A 22854-nucleotide genomic window follows, 5' to 3' on the forward strand; every position below is an offset into this window, starting at 1 on the left:
AGGTGCAAGCCATCTCTTGCGAAGCAACAAGGCTTGTCGTCCATGTCGTCCCAGGCTGACAGACACTGGATCCCCTTTGAATAACACTAGAAACTTAGCCAATTGTTGAAATTGATCATTTTTTCATTAAATTGATCATTTTTTCATTATACTGCGGTATCATTCTTGTTGAGGGCAGGATGCTACTCAGGGTCAGGGTCATACCTGCCTGGGCTGCATGATCAGAGAGCTCTTCCATGTCTCTTTTCATGTAGTCCATGGAGGTATGTCTCAGGTCATTCACACCAACATGAACAATGACAGAGTCATATTTGTACTTGTTCTGGAGTTACCTGAGTGCTTGTGTTATGTGGTGGATTCTGGCTCCCGACAGGCAGCTTACAGTAACCTTCTGCTTGTCCAGCCTAGTGAGTGGGACGTCAGTGTGCTTGACTATAGAGTCACCTATTACTAGTGTGTTAGGTATGTTATTTCACCTTAAGGGCTGTGATTGTGCGGCACACTGATTTTGTGTTTTATGTGTTGTCTGGTTTGTGACGGGAAGTGCAGGTTGTTTGGGTGTCTGCTTTGGAGGTCTCTGATGCTTTTGCAGGTTTTTATTTTGAGCCTCCGAATATGATTTTGTGTATTTATGTGTATTTTTTGCCAGTGCTGTTTTAGTAGGTCTGTGTGCGGCTGGAGGTGTGGTGCAAGTGTTAACCTTCTCCTCCTGACTGTCTGATCCAGTCTTGGGTGGAGACAGCTTAGCTTCCAGTTTGGCTATATAATTGCATCTCTCGCATATGTTAGTGTTTTGTGGTAGGAAGAGAGGATTTTCTGTGTACATGAGGCAGTTGTAGCATTGCCTCTGGACACCCAGATTCACCAGCTGGACTGGAGAGTGCACCTGAAGTTGCCCTTTGGTCATGCCTGAATAGTGGGATGAGCTGCATAGTCACTTGGTTGGTAAGGGGTGAATAAAGAGCCTTGCTCTGCTGGGCAATCAGTGTCAGGGTATATTAGTGCTTGCTATTAGGTCTAAGCAAGTGCTGGGCTGTAGGATTCTTTTTGAGTGCTTAGGTTGAGAATTAGACTAGTTTCAAGGAAAAAACTGACGAGGAGCCTTAGTGGAGCTGGGAATAATTTAACCGTAGCTAACCGGCACTGCTCGGTGCGTGAAACCGTGCAAATGCGGTTTTTATAGTAGGGAAATGAAAGAGATAGAAATTAGCCCAAAATGGCCAATAAACTACTAACTTCTGGGCTGGAATCACTCCTCCAGTGACAGATAGGTTGCTCAAAGCTCCCCTCTCTCACAGGTGGACAGAGAAACTTCCTTCTATCCAAATAAGGTATGGGCAACTCAGAAACTAGTATCACAGGCCTGAATTCAGCACTAGCCTGAAAACTGGACTATACTAGCTTAGAAATTTGGGAAACAAGGATTTCTTTTGGGTTTTTTTGAAAAGATAAGGCAAAAACAGTAAAAAATACACTTAAAACAGCTTTAAACGACTACAAACGACCAGAAAAGGCTATCACACTTTAGTGTGTAGCCTACAACAGTTAAACAAATTATTTAAATAAAAAATAACTTTTTAAAAGTGCAGGCAGTCAAATAAGTACAATATGTGAAAAAAACAAGCTTTTAAATCACAATAAACGCTGGAAAATCTGCGTTTAGGCGGAAAACAGTTAAGTACAGCAAAAAAGTACAGAAAACTGATAATCACTCCAAAGTCTCTCTTCTAAGCTAGAAGGCTTGTATCAGTTTAAGGCTTTCTAGTGCTACCCAGTAGGTTAGTTACAGGAAAGATGGGAAACAAGCGCAGATGTGGTCTTTTAAACCAGAAAGTTGAAAGAGACGGACAAACTGTCCAATGGTCAATAAACTACAATTTCTGGGCCAAGAACCTCTTCTCTCATGGTAGACAGGCTACCTAGTGCTTACCATTCCCACTGATAAGCTAGAAGGCTTTCTTCCAACACAGAAAGGTTTGGGGGCTCAGAAGCTTACCAACAGTCCTGGATACAGCAACTCTGTATCTGGACTAGGCTAGTTAAAGGAAAGGTGGGAAACAAGCACAAGTGCGGTTTTTAAACCAGAACGTTGAAAGAGATGGAAAAAAACTGCCCAAACGGCCAATAGCTACAATTTCTGGGCCAGGAACCACTCCTCTTGTGGTAGATAGGCTAACTAATGCTTACCACTCCCACTGATAAGCTAGAAGGCTTCCCTCCAACACAGAAAGGCTTGGGGGGCTCAGTAGCTTGCAAAGAGTCCTGGATACAGCAAATCTGTATCTGGACTAGACTAGTTACAGGAAAGGCGGACAACAAGTACAAACATAGGCTTTTAAGCCAGCAAGTTGAAAAAGATGGAAAAGCTTCCCAAACTGCCAATAAACTATAATTTCTGGGCCAGAAACCACTCCTCCTGTGGTAGATAGGTTATCTAGTGCTTACCACTCCCACTGATAAGCTAGAAGGCTTCTCTCCAACACAGAAGGGCTTGGGGGGCTCAGAAGCTTCCCAACAGTCCTGGATACAGCAAATCTGTACCTGGACTACACTAGTTATAGGAAAGGCAGGGACCAAACGCAAAACGGGCTTTTAACCAGAAAGTAGAAAGAGATGGAAAAACTGCCCAAACAGCCAATGAACTACAATTTCAGGGCCAAAACCCACTCTTCCCATGGTAAATAGGCTACCTAGTGCTTACCACTCCCACTGATAAACTAGAAGGCTTCCCTCCAACACAGAAAGGCTTGGGGGGCTTAGATGCTTATCAACAGTCCTGGATACAGCAAGTCTGTATCTGGACTTGACTAGTTACAGGAAAGGCAGGAAACAAGCTTAGAATTTTTTTTTTGTTACAGAAAAGCAGCTAAAACAGCAGAAAATACAATTCAAATTGTAGTGCAGGCCAGCACACCCGAGTGTGTAGCAACACTGCGACAAATACAGTTCAAATAAATGTAATTAAATTAACAAATGACTAAAAAACAAGCACAGAAGGCAGTAAATTAGAAGGCTACTAACAAGCAGTAATAAGTGCAAAGTAAGAGCGACTGAACAGATAGCATGTAGAAGAGCAACTAAGACAGTTACAGTAAGAGCAGCTGAATTAAAAAAAAAAAAAAAATATATATATATATATATATATATATATATATATATATATATATATATATATATATATATATATATATATATATATTTTTTTTTTTTTTGACAGAGGGAACAGAGCAGGATTAAGATGCTACATTGGTTGTCCTTCCCAAATGCTCTCTTTGTACACAGTAGGAGTGCCTGAAATCAGAATATGATCTCACTGCACTCAGCTGAGTGAGCAAATGAGATGGGCCCAGAAGGAGTAATAAATTTAAGCATAAGAAAACTATGACAAAGAATTCTAACAATACTTCTACTAATTAATGAAAAAAAAGATACAAAAGTAAGCTATTATTACTATTATTAAAATTAAGATTGTTTCTCAAAATATTCCACCTTTTTTGGCCAGAGGAATTATTTCATTTGATAAACAGATTACATTGAGCAACAATGTCACTCTGCTATTTTAACCTCTGCACATGTACTAGAGATCTTACTGAATTTTACCTTACTTCATGAGAACATCCTAATAAATGCAACCTGGAGGTAGTGCAAGCTTCCCAATAACCTATAACACCATTCTCAGAATAGCCCCTTTTGTGAAAAATGGAAAATGTGTAGATTCCATCAACACATCCTTCCTATCAAAACAGAATCTTCTAGTCCTTTCTTAGTAAGGGAATAAATCAAATGACCTTCAATAAAATTAGTAACATAAATAATCCATGGAAACCCTAACTTATGAAACAATTTACTAGAATTTGGCTTACCCTTAATAGTAATATAACATGAGGATAATTGATCAAATTAGAATGTGTGTAATAAGTAAGGTTAATCCCAAGCATGTTGATATCAAGAAAATTCGATGCATTTGGAGTATCCCCTTTACAAATAAAAGTCAAATCATCAATAAGTCAAAAATATTACATTTGCTCAGAATAAAATTAATTCAATTTAATTCATTATTTGTCATCAATCTGATAAATAAGTAGCATAAGCTAGGACAAAAGAAGCACCCATAGCTGTGACTACATGTTGAAGAAAGGTATCAACCTTTAACATTAAGTATAATGTAAACAATGCTCAAACAATCTCTGAGATTTGTGGGCAGCACAAAAATACAAAATAGTCTCAATTCCAAACAGGTTCATAGGTAATCAAGAGGCTAGCTTCCCTTGGCAGTCATTTAAGCCTAGCCGCTGTACCTTTTGTGCTCAAAATAACCTATCCCATTTGGTTATAGATTGGCCTTTCTCATCCCATGATTGATAACTGTGTATTACCCCTAATGAAAATAACTGGCAACATACCAAATTTGAGGGGACCTATGCATGGGATAAAGCATTTAGGAGTTGCCCTGTCCATTAGTAGTACTGGGAGCAAATGGAGTAAATGTTCTGTTTCCCATCCCCAATTCTCAGTTGCCCTTGAAAATGGACAGGGATGAACTTTATTTTATGTGTATGGAGAGTCTGTTCCAGAACAATGGTATCCTCTGCTAAATATACCTGCCCCCTCCAAACCATTCTGTTGATGTTGCAGGACAGGATTAGATCTTTAAACAAGAGTATTTCTGATGCTATTTGACTTGCTGCTGTTTGGTAAATCCATCAGTAATGGGTCAGAGGATGCCTTGTATGCCAGACACAGGTCACCTCTTGGCAGCCTGTAGGATACTAAGTATAGTGACAGGGCTTTGAGTCAGTCCAGGTCGGACATGAGGCCTTGTATCCTTTTAGTAACATATCTCTGTTGACATTCCAGCTATTGCATCTCTCTGGACAGATATATGCCAAAGGGGGGCATTATATTCAATGATTGTCCTAATGAAGACTAAGTAAAGGGGGGGGGGGGCAATGACAACCCTAGATCTAGACACAATACTTCTGTTTATAAGCTGTACAATATAGAAGGATGTTTTATACTATTATAAACATGGACTACATCAACAGTCTGCCAATACATATCCTTAGTCCATGTTAAATCAAAACGTTTTTGTAAAAATGTATAGTACCTCTAACATTGGAAGGAAAACTGTCTACATGTTTAAATAGGTACTATTTATTTTCCTTACATTTTCAAAAATGCACCATGACCCACAATAACAGGTATACCTGGAGGATTGAATGCATTTTAGGGTCTATATTAGCATGTTGACAGGGCTGTCCATCGAACGCCCTTATGTTGGCACATATAAAACGAAATGCCAAAATATTGAACAGCCACAATAGCAATTTTTTCCCAGGGGAAAAAAGTCACTGGGCCGTTGTTGGTAATTTGCCATTTCTTGCACTGTAGTGCAATCTCGGATTTGGTATATTTGAATAGGGGGTGTGTGGGGGGCAAAGCCCCCCCACTTTATTTTGTCTGTTGGTATGGCTTGTTTGCTGTTCGCCCATCGATTTTTTTCCCTGGGAAAGAAATCACTATTGTGGCTGTTTCAGATTTTGGGATTTCGTTTTATAGAACAGCCCTGTCGACATGCTATTAGAGACCCATATTTTATGTATCTTAGGTAAACAATAAGAAGAAGCTATTTTACTATTAGCATTGAATACTTTTTATCTGCACAGCTTTCAGAAAAAATAACCTAGCACCCTTTTGTAATAATTCATTAAACATTTTCATAATTATCCATGGTTTCTAATTGTTAGGTGTTTCAATCACTAATATGTTCAAAATATATTTTATAATACCAATTGACATCTATAACTTTCCCACTCTTATCTACCTGATTTCTAATTACATCTTTATTCTAAATCCTTTAAAAATAACATTTGTTCTCTGGTTAAATTATAAATAACATTTTTCTTACTAAAATTAGAAAAAAGGTATAACCAATTCATTACTGCTAGCATAAGAAAAAGCCTTAATAAGTGCATTAACACTACTTGCAAACAATCTGAATCCAACAAACTATAAGCACTGGACTCAAAATCCTCATCTAAACAAGAATAAAATAAACCATTACTAATAGAGCCATTAGAACCATTAAAACTATAATAATTAGAAAATGCAACTTATTACAAGAAGATAAATGTTACAAAATATGTAATTTGTGACAATTTAAAACATTCAGTCTTACACATATAATGTTTTGGTATAACTGATGGAACAAATGTGAGTAAATTCAAAAGCTCCAATTCCTTCTCAGACAAAAGAACATCAGAAATATTAAGCATATTTTCAGTTACAGCCACTTTTTTCACTATTTGCCACAGCTGAAAAATCTGAAATTGAATCAGTTAGAAGAGAAATATGTTCACAAATATCAATATCAAATTTGAATACTGTTAAATGTTGAGTTTAATTGTTTTCTGTTTATAGTGATTGGAGGGTTTGCTTTTCTAATGAAGATTAATTAATAAAGGCAATTTTTTGTAAAAGTCAGTAACAAAAGAGTTTTATACATTCTGTTATGCCCGTGCTTCTGGTTGTAACAACCTCTATCACCGGAGTCAAAACCTCTCTTCACTCATATTTAGAAAAATTGAGGTTTTGTCTATTATTTCAGAAAGTATGCCTCAGTTTTCCATTTTGTTATTCATTACCACATTTACATTGTGAGATTAACTCTACAAGGAAGATGAATGATGCTGATGAATTGAAGGCCTCTACTTAAGAGCAACCTGTGTCAGCCAGTCTACTTCCTCAACTATCATTGGATGAATGTTTTTTATTCCTTAAGAAAAATCTAGTTCTCAACATATGCCTAGGAATCTCGATCTATTTTATTTTCATCACACTCAGTAAGTTCCATTTCCATATCTTCAACCTTATCATTAAGTTGTTGTAATAAAATGGAAGTTGCTGCAGATTTTAATTTATCCTTAAGCTGTGCATGAGCTGACCATATTTCAACCACTATTTCAGCTATTTTTAACATATCATGTTTAATCAGGATATGAATCTACTCCAGTGCACAGCAGAGAGCAGCAGCTGTCCATCTTAGTGAAAGTCTTTTCTCATCCAGATCACTGAAGTCAAATGGTGCTGAATGTGTCTTAAACACATATTTATTTACTTCAATGGGAAATATTTCCCGACTAACAGATTAACCCATAGATTTATGCACACACACACACACATAACTCCATAGTTAATGTACCATGCTGGTTCAATATCAAAAATAGAATTAAAAGCCAAGCTTGACTGTTCCCCTTGATATATTTCTTTGGCAGGTACCCACTACAAGTTTACATGGAAACCATATTCTCAGACTCAGTTTTGTTTCTGATAACACATTTTCTTGCATTCTTATAGCTAGATCAACCCATTTCAAAGACTTTTTCCCATTCAGTCTTCTTACAATGAAATGGTCAATTCTTTTTTTTTAATATTACAATGCTAATGCTAACTCTCCTTGACATATATTCAGCATCTGTGAGTGCCCACGTATTGCTGTTTAGACCACCATCTGTAGTACAGACCAAACTTAATTACTCCCTCCCCTCTTTTTATGACATCTTTGATCATTTATTGCATTATTCTGTACAAGTGATTTTATCTGTGAATCTAATTATTCTCACAGTCATATACTTGCTAACATGAAGGCTATTTTAATTTAATAATTTTACTATGTGATCTGATTTAGTGTAGACACTTCTGTCATGACTTAATCCAGTATAATCACCTTGGACAACCAACAACCATCAGCATATTTTTTAAGGTGAGACAAGACCTGAGCATCCCGACAAACTTCATATAGACTTGGCAAAAATATACAAATAACTGGTAAAATAGCGGTTAGCAAAGAGCCCCTGACTCAAAAGTGGTGAGGCAAAAGTATATTATTTATTTATTCATTTTTTTGCAGTATGACTTGCTGAGTGTTGATGGACAACTGTTTGTTATAAAAACTTGTGTTAGTGTTTTACATAGAAATTGATAAATGTGAAAATATGAACATACACCTGAAAAATAAAACTTGCATATTTTTTATTCAGACTTAGAAACAAACTCCCTCTTAAATGAGACTGAGACTCTTGGAAATGACCAAGACATGGGGTCTGCAGTGATCCATAGAGGATGGACTTACCGATTTGTGATCACACCAATGACCTTTGTCAATGCTGAAGTAAGTGGTTTGATAATACTTACTGTTTAGTATTTTTGTGGCTTTGTATTTCAATTATTTTTATTTTTGCTATATTCTGCTATATCACTCTCTTACTATCATTATTTTTATATGGTTGTTTCCTCTTTGCCTCTCTATTTTTTCATGTTTCACCTCACCTGTCATTCTTTTTGTGTGTATGTGCCTTCACATTTCTCAATATTTTCATGGAAGATACTGCATTTACAACTGTTTTTGACTATAGGATGCTTAAATGGGTCTTTCAATTCCATATTCAAGTGTAACTTGGCTATATGGATGCAAAACAGAAAATATAACCCAGGGCTGCCCCCCATGTTACTAATGGACAGAGGCAGCTCCTAAATGCTTTATACCATGCATGGGTCCTCTCAAATTATCTAGGGTATGATCCTAATTATTTTCATTAAGGGTAATATCAACTATGGGATGAGTAAGGACCATCTCTAACCAAATAGAATAGATTAATTTGAGCACAAAAATGGAAACTGGCTTGGTTTAAAATGGCCTGCAGTGGCAGCTAGCATAGTACCTAACTATGAGCCTATTAATCTTTTCTGTGCATGGATTTTATGTACAGAGTTTTATTAGCCATCTGACTTTTGATTCATGATTCACGATTCATAACACCTTTATAAGTCTAGCTTTTGAATTATTTACACTCTGCTTTAATTAGTTAATACTTGGTTCATTGTGCAGGGCACAGTATTTTAAACAGGGTCATACCAATGACTTGCACAATATCATCTTCCACTAACTTTCAATATGCATCATACATTTTAACCAAGCATCTACCTAGCTCCAAATCATAGATTAGTTGCTTTTACGCCACTGAAACTGAATAGCATAAAGTCTCTCTGTACTACTCTAAATCGCCATTCCATCACTTAACTTATTAATGCACTCTGGTTACTTCATTTCATCTGTCAAGTTTTGCACATTTAGCTGATAAGCTTTAAATTATTCCAGTTGCGATATCTAGTTTTACATTTTCCGCCAGTGCTAGTGTCTTTAGAGTGGTTTAGAAAGTGCCAACTGCAAAAAAAAAAGTCATATTTCTTGCATCTCTGATGTAGGTATCAATCCAGTCCAACTTTAGTGCTTGTGACTTTAGTACCTCGGTAAAAACCTCCTCTTCTATGTCTGTATCCCACGTACAAAGGTCTCTAGTCATTTACCACACTTGTGACTCAATTTTCTATCACAAAGCCAACTTCAACAGTGTACAGCTTGGGAAAGAATCAGTAGTCCTATCAATACAAGTGACCACATCTTCACAAAGAAATACACTAGAATGGTTTGACATAAACTTATTGGGAATCCACACCAGATTGGTTTCCAACTTGAATGAATTCATGTTTCCAGAGAGAAAGGTTTTTCTAAATAGTGATTTCAGGATTAATGCCTACTCGGATAGGTCTGACTCATCTTTAGTGTCCACCCTCTTCTTTATTTTTATCTTTTGCGACACGTTTGCTGTTTTCAGATACCTATGGTTTCACATACATGGACAAAGAGGAAATAAAAGAACCAGAGCTGCTGCTGCTATATTCCATAGCTTTCCTAATATTCTTAGAATCATTCCACCTAACTCCACTTGGTTCTTAACTTGCATTCCTTTGTCATACTTGATAAAATGATTTCTTACTCCCACCTGCAAACACAAAGCAGTGTTCATTAATGTCCTCAGGCAGAGCAGAGGAATTTACAGTGAATTCATAGAAAAACATCTACAAAGCACACACTTTGATTTCTTTACTCATAGTAGCACATATAGACCACACATGCACAAACACACACTCAAATGAAACATATCCAGCAGCTATATGAGCAGATATAGCAAACTGATATGCAAACAAGCTTTTTATGTGGGGAGACAAGCCTCCCACACCCCAACTCAAAATGTAGATGTGTCACTCAAAATACTGATCTGCACCACACTAACATTACTCAATTCTGATCTGTGTCTCACCAAGACATATGTACCCCTCTCACAAACAGCCTACACACCTACACACTGCACACTCAAACATGTAAAATCTCCAATCATGCATGCAGTCATTCACTCCATCCCATACATACTGCATACTGTTGCATAACGAAACACACCAAGCCACACAAACCTGTATTAGATCACTCACTCAAAGCCCATAGACAGACAACCCTCTCAATCACATACACAAATGTATGACTGATCATGCAGACTTACATGCATACCTATACCCACGATATAACCACAGATACATCACACATGCTCCTTCAACTCAGCATTCAAACCCTAAATGCACCCCAAACATTTTCAACATGCAACTCACCTTCAAGCCCTGCACTACTCCCACACAAACTCCTGCAATCTGTCCTATCTAAGAGCACTAGTTCCTATTTAGGACAGAATTCACTTACCTGCAGGCATCCACACTCATGCACACATGTTCACTCATGGTACACACACTCACTGTATGTGTATACAGTCAATATACATACTCAACAAGAGCATGCTCTCAAGAGGTGACTTATATTAAGTCAATACTTGACTACCAGATATATGACAAAGAGGATGATACACATTTATTTGGTGCATATGCTTTCCCTGATCCTCAAATATCCATTTATGATTTTAGTTATTTTACATATTGCATTAGATAAGAAAGACAGTCCAACTGAAAGTTTCCTTTTTCAGTGATGGAATCCAGGAAGAAAACATAAAAATCTCAAAACAAGGAAAAGACATTTACAGTAAAAATAAACACATTTTAATTCAGAGTTAAATATTACTAGACATGGACATATACAAATAAAGTACATATCAACGTGGCTAATTAATAATAAAATACTATAATTTAAACAGAAGTCATGATGGTATTAAAGAGTCTAGTGCAAAGCAAGAAGCAAACAATTAGAATAGAACAATAAGTACTTTCTTGAGACTGTCAGTGCTAGTTCTCCTTTGCAAACACACCTGCACATTTTCTCTTTTTTATAGCTTTTATATTCAACTGATTCTGGTTTTCCTGTCCAAACTTTTGTGTCTATATCACTGCCTACTGAGACACAACAGACTACCCATCATATCTTCTCTCCCTCTGTGTTTAATAAAAACAAGAACATACATGTGACTCTATGCCATTTGTTGTAATTTATGGGGCTAGCGCAGTGTTTTTAAACTCCACTAAGCTTTACTTTCGGTGGAGAGTAGTTACATAGATAGGTAAATATACAGGGAGCACTCTCTAATACCAGGCTAGGGGAATAAAAACCATTATCAAACTTATTATTAAACTGTATAAACTTAATTTAGTGAATCCCTGACAGCATGTTTTCCCTTTCACAATATCTATACAGTCTACCCATATCCTATGATTCTTCTGCCAAATATTTTTTTAAGAAAATTCTTTATCCATTTCATTTAATTAATTCAGGAAATGTCATTATTCTATAAGAGAAGGACAGTTACATCAGCCTTGATCTGTATGTCACATTTCACATACCATTTTTTTTAAAGAAGCTTTGCCTATTTATGACATTTAGCAAGTCACTTAACCAGGCAGTGCTCAGCCACATAAAGACATATGAGTTTAGTGGTTTACCTGAACAGCAGATTGATTTTTACCATATTCCTTCAATTTTGGAGAAGTTTCCTATGTGTCACTGGACCATGGCTCTGAATGTCAGTATTAAAACTTTTATAACTTTAGATTCTCATGATAGCATTAACATATGGATCATAAAAGCCCTAGCTGCCATCAAGTTACTGTGACAATTTAAATTTGTGGCCTGTCTTGAGGTTTGGGTCCCTTCCTTCCATTTTATTTTTGTATTTAACATGCGATGCATGGGATCCTTTGTTTCATCTTTTGAAAAAGCTGATGTGATACTTTATGATTTAGTCTTGTGTCTATGACTGAAGTGCGCCTTATCAGTCACTGTACAAATAATGTTTTCTAATATCACCCCGACTCTGAGAGTTTTAATTTAATAAAAAATGCACTAAATCAGACAGGCTCAGAAATGATGAACAAAAGAACATGCAACTTTATTAAAACACCCCAAGAGTAAACACTTTTGTCAACATAAGATTTTATCAGATGCTTCTTGTTTCTTATGGCACACTGAACCTGTAAGCTTTGCCTTTGATTTATTTTTTATTTATTTAATGTGTTGATCAGGGTAGAATGCTGATCCTGTTGGACTAAATTTAGATTCAGCCCCAGAGTAAAAATGCAGCAGAAAGTAACAAAATCAATATGCAGAAATATTTACAACATAAATTACGCTCACAGAAAGGTTTATTTTTATTATTTATTTATTTTTTACCGGGATAGTCTATTTGGGTTTCATAACCCATTTTCAGAGGAGGCCTGGGGAGAAAAGCTCCACAAATAAAACTGGTTACAAATATTATACAATAGGTTACTTAAATGAGTATACACAGATGGATATTTATAGGCAGGCACTTACAGTCCTTTGTATAATACGAAAAATGTAATACAACATTCACAGTTTACATATGTATAAAATTGAAATAAGCTTCTTTAGGGTAATAATATTTGCTTAAACTGAGTTTGATTATCATGGCACAGTTTGGAGTGGGTTAGTCATAAGGTTAGTCCTTTGGTAAGTAAGTAGAATGCTGGGGACAAAAAGGGGCACAGTTTTTTTTCAAACACCTTTATTGAATTATCACTTGTGACACAGGAAAATTTACATTCATATAAAATAAATCAAACTATATTAATATAACACAGATTATACTTCACATATATCATATAACCTAAGCAAAATTACATAAATTATTCAATTCCTGCCTTTTTTAAACAAGAAATATCTTTTGTAAACAATCACTTACTACATAGGCAATCATACATTTATATAAAGGAAAACAAACCACACTGACACAATCCTATTTGCAAGCATTTTACATCACAAACCATACTGACACACTCCCAGTAGCAAACATTATATATCACTTATAATCTACCCAATCTTTCTCACTCGAACATTACATAACTCATTTAAGTCCTGCCACCTTTTAAACCTCATTCCTCCCTTGTATGTATTGTTCCCACAATTCCCATTTTTCATAGGTAGGTAGGTAGGTACTAGGCTATCGGCTCTAGGGCCCATACAAGCCTAGCCAAAAAATGTACCCTGGCTTTCGCCACCCAAGAAAATTATTTTCCTGTGCCCCTGTCGAGCAGAGCCACAGAAGTGATCCCCGGGGTGAATTTCCCATTTCCCATCCAATCATCAAGAGTTTTCTTGAAGAGTGCTCTATGTGGTTTGCTCCTACCCTTTTCTAAAGATCCTGATTCCAGTTGTTTTATCTCTGTTACTATATTCACTTCTAGTACAATTGATTTAGATTTTGATTTCCATTTTCTAATACTTGCTTTATTTGTCAGCCACCACTATTAGACACAGCAAGCCCTTATCGTGGCTGGGCAATTCCAATTATGTAACATAGCTCAGAAAAATCATCTCCTTTGTCAGACCAATCTGCCCACCCAGCATCTCTGACAGTACATCCCACAGGGAATCCTTAAAGTCCGCAACTCACTGCATTCCCAGAAAATATGTTCCCAATTACCTTTTTCCCCTATATACTTCCAACATTTGCTGTCTGCCTGAGGAACATTTTTCTGGAGTCTACTTGCGGTATAAAAATATCTATGTAAACATTTCCAGGCCAGAATACTAAATCTTCTAGGTTTTATTGCATATTTGGGATATATATATATATATATATATATATATATATATATATATATATATATATATCCTACCACTGTTTCTTTGTGAAATGCTTTTGCAATATCTCTTCCCAATCCTTTCTAACCTCCTCTGATTGATTCTTATAGTTATCATGCAATATTTTATATGCCCTACTCATTATTCCTTTTTTTAATGGCAGCTTCTGTTCTAAATTCTATTAAAAACTCTACCAGTGCTGGTCTTTCATTTAGGACCCCCATATTTCTTTCTCTTTGCCTGTACTCTGACATCAATCCCTGATAGGGAAGGCAATCTCTAACCTGCAGTTCAAATAAATTCTTGGCATGTTCCCATTCTATCATCTTTCCCTCTCTAGTTATGTGCTCCTAATACCCTGTCTTCTTTGCCAGTTTTCTCCAATAATTTCCACCCCCCTCTTGCCTATAGTCTGTATCGCTAATTGCAGTCATCCCTATTGGCAGAATATGCTTTCTCCATTCCCATGTTGGTTTAGTTCTTAGAATACTTTCTGCTACCTCATGGATATAATATTTTGTATATTTATTGGTATTCTCTTTAATGACCTACATCCAAAATCCCAGTCTGTCTTTGTTTCTTGATCTTCTCCCCTGCTTCATCATCATCCCTTTCCACTTTGATGTATAGGTTTCTGCTTGTGCTATGTAGCTGTGAAATACCCCTTCAAACTGGCTAATCCCAATCTGCCCTATTCTACTGGAAGAATCAGTTTATCCCACTTGACTCTTGCTGTCTTCCCCTCCTGGATAAAGTCCCTCAGCTCTATAGTAGTTGTTATCCACAACTTCTCCTCTGGCTGATAAAAATATGCCTGACCTGTGTGTAAGACTAAAGGGCCTAAAACATTTTAAATTCTTGTATCTTACTATCCATATCCATATAACAAAGCTTCTATTTTCTCAGTTTTTGTGTTATCTTTTTTTAGACTCTTCCCACATACCCTTAGCTGCCACACTAGAATAATTTTTAATCCATATTCCTAAATATTTCATTTTATCATGTCCCCATAAATATGAATATTCCTGAATCAGTTCATGTGTGGGTACATAATTTACCAACATTACCTTTGTTTTAACTTCATTAATTTTGTATCTCAAAAAGATCTGAAACTGTCTCAAAATGTTCCACACTACTGTAATGTCTTTTTCTGGTTTTGTCAAATATAAAATAATATCATCTACAAATAAGGCTAGCTTTTCTTGACTACCATAGCAATTATATCCTTGAATTTCTGAGTCCCTTATTTTCTTTGCCAGTGGCTCTAAATATAATGCAAATAATAATTGGAAAAGAGGACACCCCTGCCTGGTTCCTCTGCTCGAGCAGACATTATCAGAGAGGACCCCACCCACTTTAATTTTAGCTCATAAATCCATCTAATCAACCTTATAAGTTTTTCAGGAAGTAAAAATCTTTCCATTGCCCTGCTCATAAAATCTCAGCTTACTCTGTCAAATACTTTCTCTGCATCAAGACCCACCAACAACAATAATGGCATTTTCTTACATTCTGCTTCCATCTGGATCATCAGTGTTCTGTTAATGTTATCAAATGTTTGACTTCCTTCCAGAAACACACACTGATCCATATCTATCAGTTTTGACATTACTTTTGCCATTCTTATAGCCATTATAGATATGACCACTTTATAATTATGGTTTACTATTGAAATGGGCCTGTATGAAGGTGGATCTGATGGATCTTTACTCTCCTTAATTATTACAGCTACCACAGCTTTCTTCTAGGATGTTGGTACTTCTCATCCTCTTAAGATACTGTTAAACAAAACCTTCCAGATCTTTATCAGTTTTTTCCTCTTAGCTTCCAAACTTCAATAGGAGTACCATGTATTCCTGGTGACTTTCCTGTAGATTGGTTATACATCACAATTTTTATCTCATTTCCTCCTATCGTAACCGTTAGTAATTGAGCCTCTTCTGCCTCTAACCTTGGCATATTTAATTCTTCAATAAACATTACCATTTGTATCTTTTCTTGATTTTCATATTTTTCTGCTTTATAGAGAGTCTCGTAGAATTTCCAAAATATTTCTAATACCTCTACTGGATCTCTTGTTACCTTACTTGTTATAGATTCCCTAAGTTTTGTGACAGACCTTTCTACTTTCTGTTGCCTGAGTCGCTGTGCTAAAAGTTTTTGTGTTCGAGTGTTATTATCAAAAAACAGTTGCTTAACAGCATTCTTTCCAACCTCATGTATATTATCGAGGTAATCCCTTTTCTGGTTAGCATTCTGCAGTAGATTCTCTTTTTGTTCTGTGAGATTCCCCCTGTTCTGCAATACTTTAACATTTGTCATACCTCTAAATAATTCTTGTTACTTCTTAACCATAGCTCCTTTATTTTATTTCTACCCTATTTTTAGACTTAATTTTATCCCACTCCCTAGCTTTATTTTAGAATACATTTCTATCCTCACTAACAGCTCCTGAATAATCTCCATAACCCATTCCTTAAAATCCTTTCTTTTCAACAGATAGGTGGGAAAGTGCCAATGTCTCATTTTTATTTCCTTACCTTGTGCTTTTATTTTAGTTATTATTTGCACATAATCTGAAATAGGTATTGGGTGAGTATCAAGACCTTCAATTAAATGCACATGTTCCTGTGAAATGTAAATTCTGTCTAGCCTAGCCTAGTTTTTATATCTTAGGGAATAATATGTAAATTCACTCCGAATGCCTATTACTTAATTCAAATCTTCCATGCCAAATATTTTCATAAATTTCTTCAAAAATCTATCATCTTTTGTTATATTTTCCCTTCTGGGAACCCAGACATATCTTCACTGCTGCAAATCAAATTCTAGTCCCTGCCTATAAGTAATATTCCTTGCTAAAAACTGATTATTTCTCCAAGAACTTTCATGAGCTCCATTATTGCAGTTTTAGGTGGAATGTAAGTACATGCAAATGTAATTCTCCTCCCTTGCCAGTAGCCCCTTGGCACTACAAGTCTGCTATTATTATCTTTTTTTTATCTTCCTCTATCACTATTGGAGCTCCTCTTGCAATTAATGTAGGTACTCCTCTTTTTCTTTGTCCCAGGTATTCTGCTGAATAACCATCCTGAAAACCTTTCTTCATTAAATTCACATGTTCATTTCTTCTTAAGCGTATCTGCTGTAACATAGCTATTTGCTCTCTACATTTTTAATATAGTTCACTAGTCTTTCTTGTTTGTATTTATCTGTGCTGCCATTTACATTTAAAGACGTTAAAGAAAGCATCATTGTATTAAAAGGTTATTATTCCCACCTTATGTATAACACCTTGTTTGTTAAATGTCTAGTTCCAGCTGTTGTGTTACATGCATACACTCTTTAGCAGGTTGAACTTCTATACAGTTGTTTCTTGTCATATCCATTTGAGCCTATGTCACATCTTATAAATGTTTTTGTTTTATTGAAAGCCTTCAAAAATACCTCCCAATACCCCCTAAAACCTATTAGCTTTATACTAATACACAAAACTATGTACACCTTCAAATATTAAAATTTCACCTTCCTAATAGGAATGAAAGCCCCAAACTGACAGCCACATGCATAGACTTGAATTAACCTAAAAGAAAAGTTATCAATGCCAATACACATAGTACAACCTGTGTTTCTACTAAGTGCTGATTGGTTTTGTCTTATCTTTATAGCTCTCCCAGCTGGGAAACCCTTGAATGTTTTCAGAGAACATTAACTACCTCGGGGAAGCTCCTGAATGCCTTCAGAGAACATAATCTCCTAGCCAATTTCTCTTGCTTTTTCCCTTCAGCCAATCACTCATCACCAGACTGTAGACAGTTTCTCTTTATCAGATTGTCTCCATGGAAATATGAAGACCAGATGCAGAATTGCTACTGAGCATACATGCATTTGATAGAAAAAAGCCTCATAATATTCAATATTCTTTTTCATTTACTTACTCTCTCTTAAATCGTGTAACATTTGCAGTGCCTTCATTTCTTAAATCTGAACTAGAAGAAAAATAGAAGAGGGGAGAAAGAAAAGAAAATTTAAAAATAAAACAGCAGCGACTGTTTAGAATACACATTACACTTAAAAATAACTGAAAAAAAACATTACTTAATAACATGTAAAGAAAACCACTTGCCACAAAACTGGTACTATTTATGAAAAAAACTTTACTTACAGTAAACTTCCCTCTCTTCCCCTCCTCAAAGCACTTTTTTGAAAACTAATGACATGAAGTAGAGCATATGCTGTAGAGTCCTCCCCACGAGTCCAACAAATTCTGAAAAAGTTCAATATTTCCAGATTTTCTTGTTCTGTTATATTTCATAAATATATCTGTTTCTTTATATCACAGGATGTCTGTTTAAAGATGTTGGTAATGTGTTCATCTCCAAAATCCTGTCTCTGCTTTATTGCAATGTAGTCTCAGTTCTTCTCTCCAGCATTTTGCATTGAAATTTTTGAAAATGTTTCACAGGTACAGTCCCTCTGTGGTCTTTATTACCAGAAGAACAAGAACCAAAATCTCCTTCTGTTTCACAGATTACTTTTTGTTGGACAGACTTTTGTATTTCCTCCTTAGCATGTACTTCATCAGAAAATGGTTTTGTCCCTCCAGGGAAGAATACCTTGAAGACAGCTGGGTACAGTAGTTTGAATCTTACACCTGCATATCGACATTCCCTGAATAATGGAATGCATTTTCTCCTCTTCTGTCTGGTGTACGAGTAATAATTCTCCACAAACACTCTGCTGTCTCTCACTTTTAAAACTTTGTTCTTCTGCTATAGTTTTGTCAGCATCAACTCCTTCTGCTGGTAGGATTGCATCGTTACTATTAAAGGTCTATGTTGCTTTTTTATAGCCAGGTTTGGAGTATACACTTCTGTTGTGGAATACCAGTCTGGATGCTTATTTGTGCTTTCATAAAATTGATGCTGTCTGTTCCTTCCAGCTTCTCCAGTAGAGATGGAAATCTCAGGTTTTCCCTACATGGTCTGTCCTCTAATTCTAATATTTTTTGAAACATTTCTTCCTGAGTAGTCTCATATTCAGCCAACCTTTTCTTCATTTCAACCTCTGATTTTTGCAGCTTTATCATCGCATCTGAATAGCTAGGGAATTGTTATGGCTAGGCTTGTATAGGCCCTAGGGCTAATAGCCTAGTACCAACCTAATATCTGTTTGAAGCTTCTTCCATTTTTTCCAGCCTTTTTTGTTTGTGTTGATATACTCCATCAGTATTTTATTTTAACCAGGTCTGCATGCATTTGTCTTATATTTTCCTGTAGGTTATTGGAAGTTATGTCTGAAGGTTGCATTGTTTTTTTTCTGAACAGCTGCAGAACTTTCCCCAGTAAGTGTTTCTTCTACACTTTTTGTAGCAGATTTTTTTCCAGGTCTTCTGTATTTGTTTATTCTTGGGATCCAAGCAGTGAGCTTACTAGTCAGTTACTGAAATTTACCCATAAACACGTCTACTGGCCTTCTTTGCTGAGTTTCTGTTTTCACACTGGTAGACCTAGAAACAGGCTGTTGTCCGAAGATTGTTTAATGAAATCTTGGAAAGTGAGAGGATGCCTGAGGAGTGGAGAAGAAATGTTTTGATACCGATTTTTAAGAATAAGGGTGATGTGCAAAGCTGTAGTAATAACAGAGGGATAAAACTGATCAGTCACAGCATGAAGTTATGGGAAAGATTAGTGAAAACTAGCTTAAGAAGGGAGGTGATGATTAGTGAGCAGCAGTATGGTTTCATGCCGGGAAAGACTACAGATGCAATGTTTGCTCTGAGAGTGTTGATGGAGAAATATAGAGATCAGTTGGAGTTGCATTGTGTCTTTGTGGACTTGGAGAAAGCATATGATAGGGTGCCTAAAGAGGAGTTGTGGTATTGTATGAGGAAGTCCGGAGTGGCAGAGAAGTATGTAAGAGTTGTACAGGATATGTACGAGGGTAGTGTGACAGTGGTGAAGTCTGCAGTAGGAGTGACACATGCATTTAAGGTGAAGGTGGGATTACATCAAAGATCAGCTCTGAACCCTTTCTTATTTGCAATGGTGATGGACAAATTGACAGATGAAATCAGACAGCAGTCCCTGTGGACTATGATGTTTGCCAATGACATTGTGATCTGTAGTGAGAGTAAGGAGTAGGTTGAGGAGACCCTGGAGAGGTGGACATATGCTCTAGAGAAGAGAGGAATGAAGGTCAGCAAGACTAAGACAGAATATATGTGTGTGAATGAGAGGGAGGCTAGAAGAATAGTGAGGATTCAGAAAGTAGAGTTAGCGAAGGTGGATGAATTTAAATACTTGGGATCAACAGTTCAGAGTAATGGTGAGTGTGGAAGGGAGGTGAAGATGAGAGTACAGGCGTGGTAGAGTGGGTGGAGGAGAGTGTCAGGAGTGTTTTATGACAGACGGGTACCAGTAAGAGTGAAAGGGAAGGCCTACAAGAGGGTAGTGAGGCCAGCTATGTTATATGGGTTGGAGAAGGCGGTATTGACAAAAAGGCAGGAGTCAGAGCTGGTGGTGGTAGAGTTAAAGATGCTAAGATTTGCATTGGGTGTGATGAGGATGGACAGGATTAGAAATCAGTATATTAGAGGGTCAGCTCTGGTTGGATGGTTTGAAGATAAAGCCAGAGAGGCAAGATTGCATTGGTTTGGACATGTGCTGAGGAGGAATGCTGGTTATATTGGGAAAAGGATGCTAAGGATGGAGCTGCCCAGTAAGAGGAAAAGAGGAAGGCCTAAGATAAGGTTTATGGATGTGGTGAAAGAGGACATGCAGGTGTTTGATGTGACAGAGCAGGATGCAGAGAACAGGAAGAAATGGAAACAGATGATCTGCTGTGGCAACCCCTAATGGGAACAGCTGAAAGAAGAAGAAGAGGAAGAGCTAGAAACAAGCTGTTACTCAATGTGCAGCCATCTTGGAAGTCCTCCTTTGAATAGTGGCTTGGTAGTTGGAAAGGTTGGCTTGTGCAGAGTAGGAATAATGATTTTATGCAGGCTCTCTTATTCTTGTGGGAGGGTGAGGTAGTTTGCTGTCAACAAGCTGCTCCCTTGCAAACAAAGGCCTACATGACAAAAGTGACCATAAAATAGGTATGTGGGATTAGTGATCCCAAGCCAGATATAGAAGCTTTCATGTCAGGCAAGGGTATAGGATGCCCCATGTGGGATATAATACTCACATCACTCAGGGGATGGATTTAGGTTTTAATAGCAACTCCCCCAGCTAACATCAATGACAAGAACTCCGGAATAGTGAACATTGCCATGGACTTCCTTGGCCTGGGTGAAATTAGCTTATATCCTCTATCACATACAACCCCAGTCTGGTGGAAGGTTTAAGCCAGAACCTTATCCCCCTGGGACATAGACAATCTCTCTCTTGGCAGCTAACAGATGATCAGGTACTGGCAGGAGCACTATTTGCTCCATGGTTTTCTACATGATAGCCCCCTCTGATCTGCTCTTAACTGGACATAGAGAGGGCATCTTTATTAGAAAACAGATACACTTAAGATCTGTGGGACAAAGGCTTGGTGATTGACACATAGAAAGGGAAAATATGTTGAATAAACTCACAGATATAGGAAGGAAAATAAAAAAATGAGTCACTGAATCAAAGACTACTGCAAAATACAACCTGATTATATCAATCATACAGTACAGATAAGGGACCAAAGGTCAGTCTTCAACAATAGTTCCTAATTTGGGTTTTGAAGATTTGAAGGTTGATCTACAGGTAGAATGAGTGAGAACATTTCTTATTTAACAAATTTATCCTGCAATATTTGTAGGAAGGGCATAGTTTTTAATATGAATAGTTGAGAAATAATAAACCAAAGACTTACAGTATAAATGAATTTATAGTGTATGTAAATTGTGGAAAATGAAACAATTGCTATTGTAAGCACTCTAATAGGGGACTAAGGGTCTTTCCTCCAGAAAAACATTATTTTCTGTGTATTGTTCCCACAATTTCCATTTTTGTATGTAATTTGCTCCTAGCCTTTTATAAAGATCCCACCTGCAGTTCTTTTAACTCTGTCACATCATTCAACACTTCAAATGCAGTTGGTTTAAACTTTTATTTTCATTTTCTAGTAACTGCTTTTTTTTGGCAACCATTAAAATTAAACTTAGCAAGGACTTACCATGTCTAAACAATTAACATATTGTATCTCAGCTCAAAAATGCATTTTCTTAGTTATATCCATATATTCACCAAATATTTCTGACAGAGTACTCTGTGGGGAATTTTTGAAGTCTGCATACTCATTATACTCCCAAAACATATGATCCCAGTTACTTCTTTCATCTCCATCATATCTTCAGCATTTGCCTTTCACTGCAGGAAAAATTCTTTGGAGTTTGGAGTTTACTTGGAGTATAAAATACTTAGGTAAACACTTTCAAGCAAAATCCTAAATTTTTAGATTTTGTTTTATACTTGGGTGCCATAAATATGTCCTCCCATTGTTTCCTTGTGAATTGCTTATCCAGTCTCTCTACTAATTATATATTTTTAACAGTGCTGTTCTCAAGTAAAAACTCTACCAGAGCAGGTCTTTCACTTAGGATTCCCCAAACCCTTTTTCTGCCTGTACTCTGATATCAGCACCTGATAGAGAAGGCAGTCTCTAGCCTGCAATCATCTTCCCATTCTATTAATGTACCTTTCTCTCTCTAATTATTTGCTCCCCATATCTTGGTTCCTTTGCCAGTTTTCTCCAATAAATTCTAGCCCCTTCTTGCCTATTCTCTGTACCCTTAATTGCAGCCAGCTCTATTAGCAACATCTTCTTTTTCCATTCCCATGTCAGCTTACTTCTTAGAATACTATCTGCTACTTCATGAATTTAATATTCTGTATGACTATTGTTATTCCCCTTAAAGATCTGCACCCAAAATCCCA

General features: G+C 36.7%; 1 protein-coding gene across 1 annotated transcript in view; it reads left to right on the forward strand.

Annotated features, from left to right (window-relative positions):
• The window catches only part of LOC122806362 (lectin-like), a 104954-nt gene that overhangs the window by 34646 nt on the left and 47454 nt on the right, over positions 1-22854 (forward strand). The window contains exon 3 of the mRNA XM_044076713.1: positions 8040-8170. Within this exon, the coding sequence (XP_043932648.1) occupies positions 8040-8170 (131 nt within the window). The remainder of the gene's footprint in view (positions 1-8039; positions 8171-22854) is intronic.

Source organism: Protopterus annectens, chromosome 7.part0, assembly GCF_019279795.1.
Source record: "Protopterus annectens isolate FY-2018-M chromosome 7.part0, PAN1.0, whole genome shotgun sequence".
Lineage (NCBI taxonomy): Eukaryota > Metazoa > Chordata > Ceratodontiformes > Protopteridae > Protopterus > Protopterus annectens.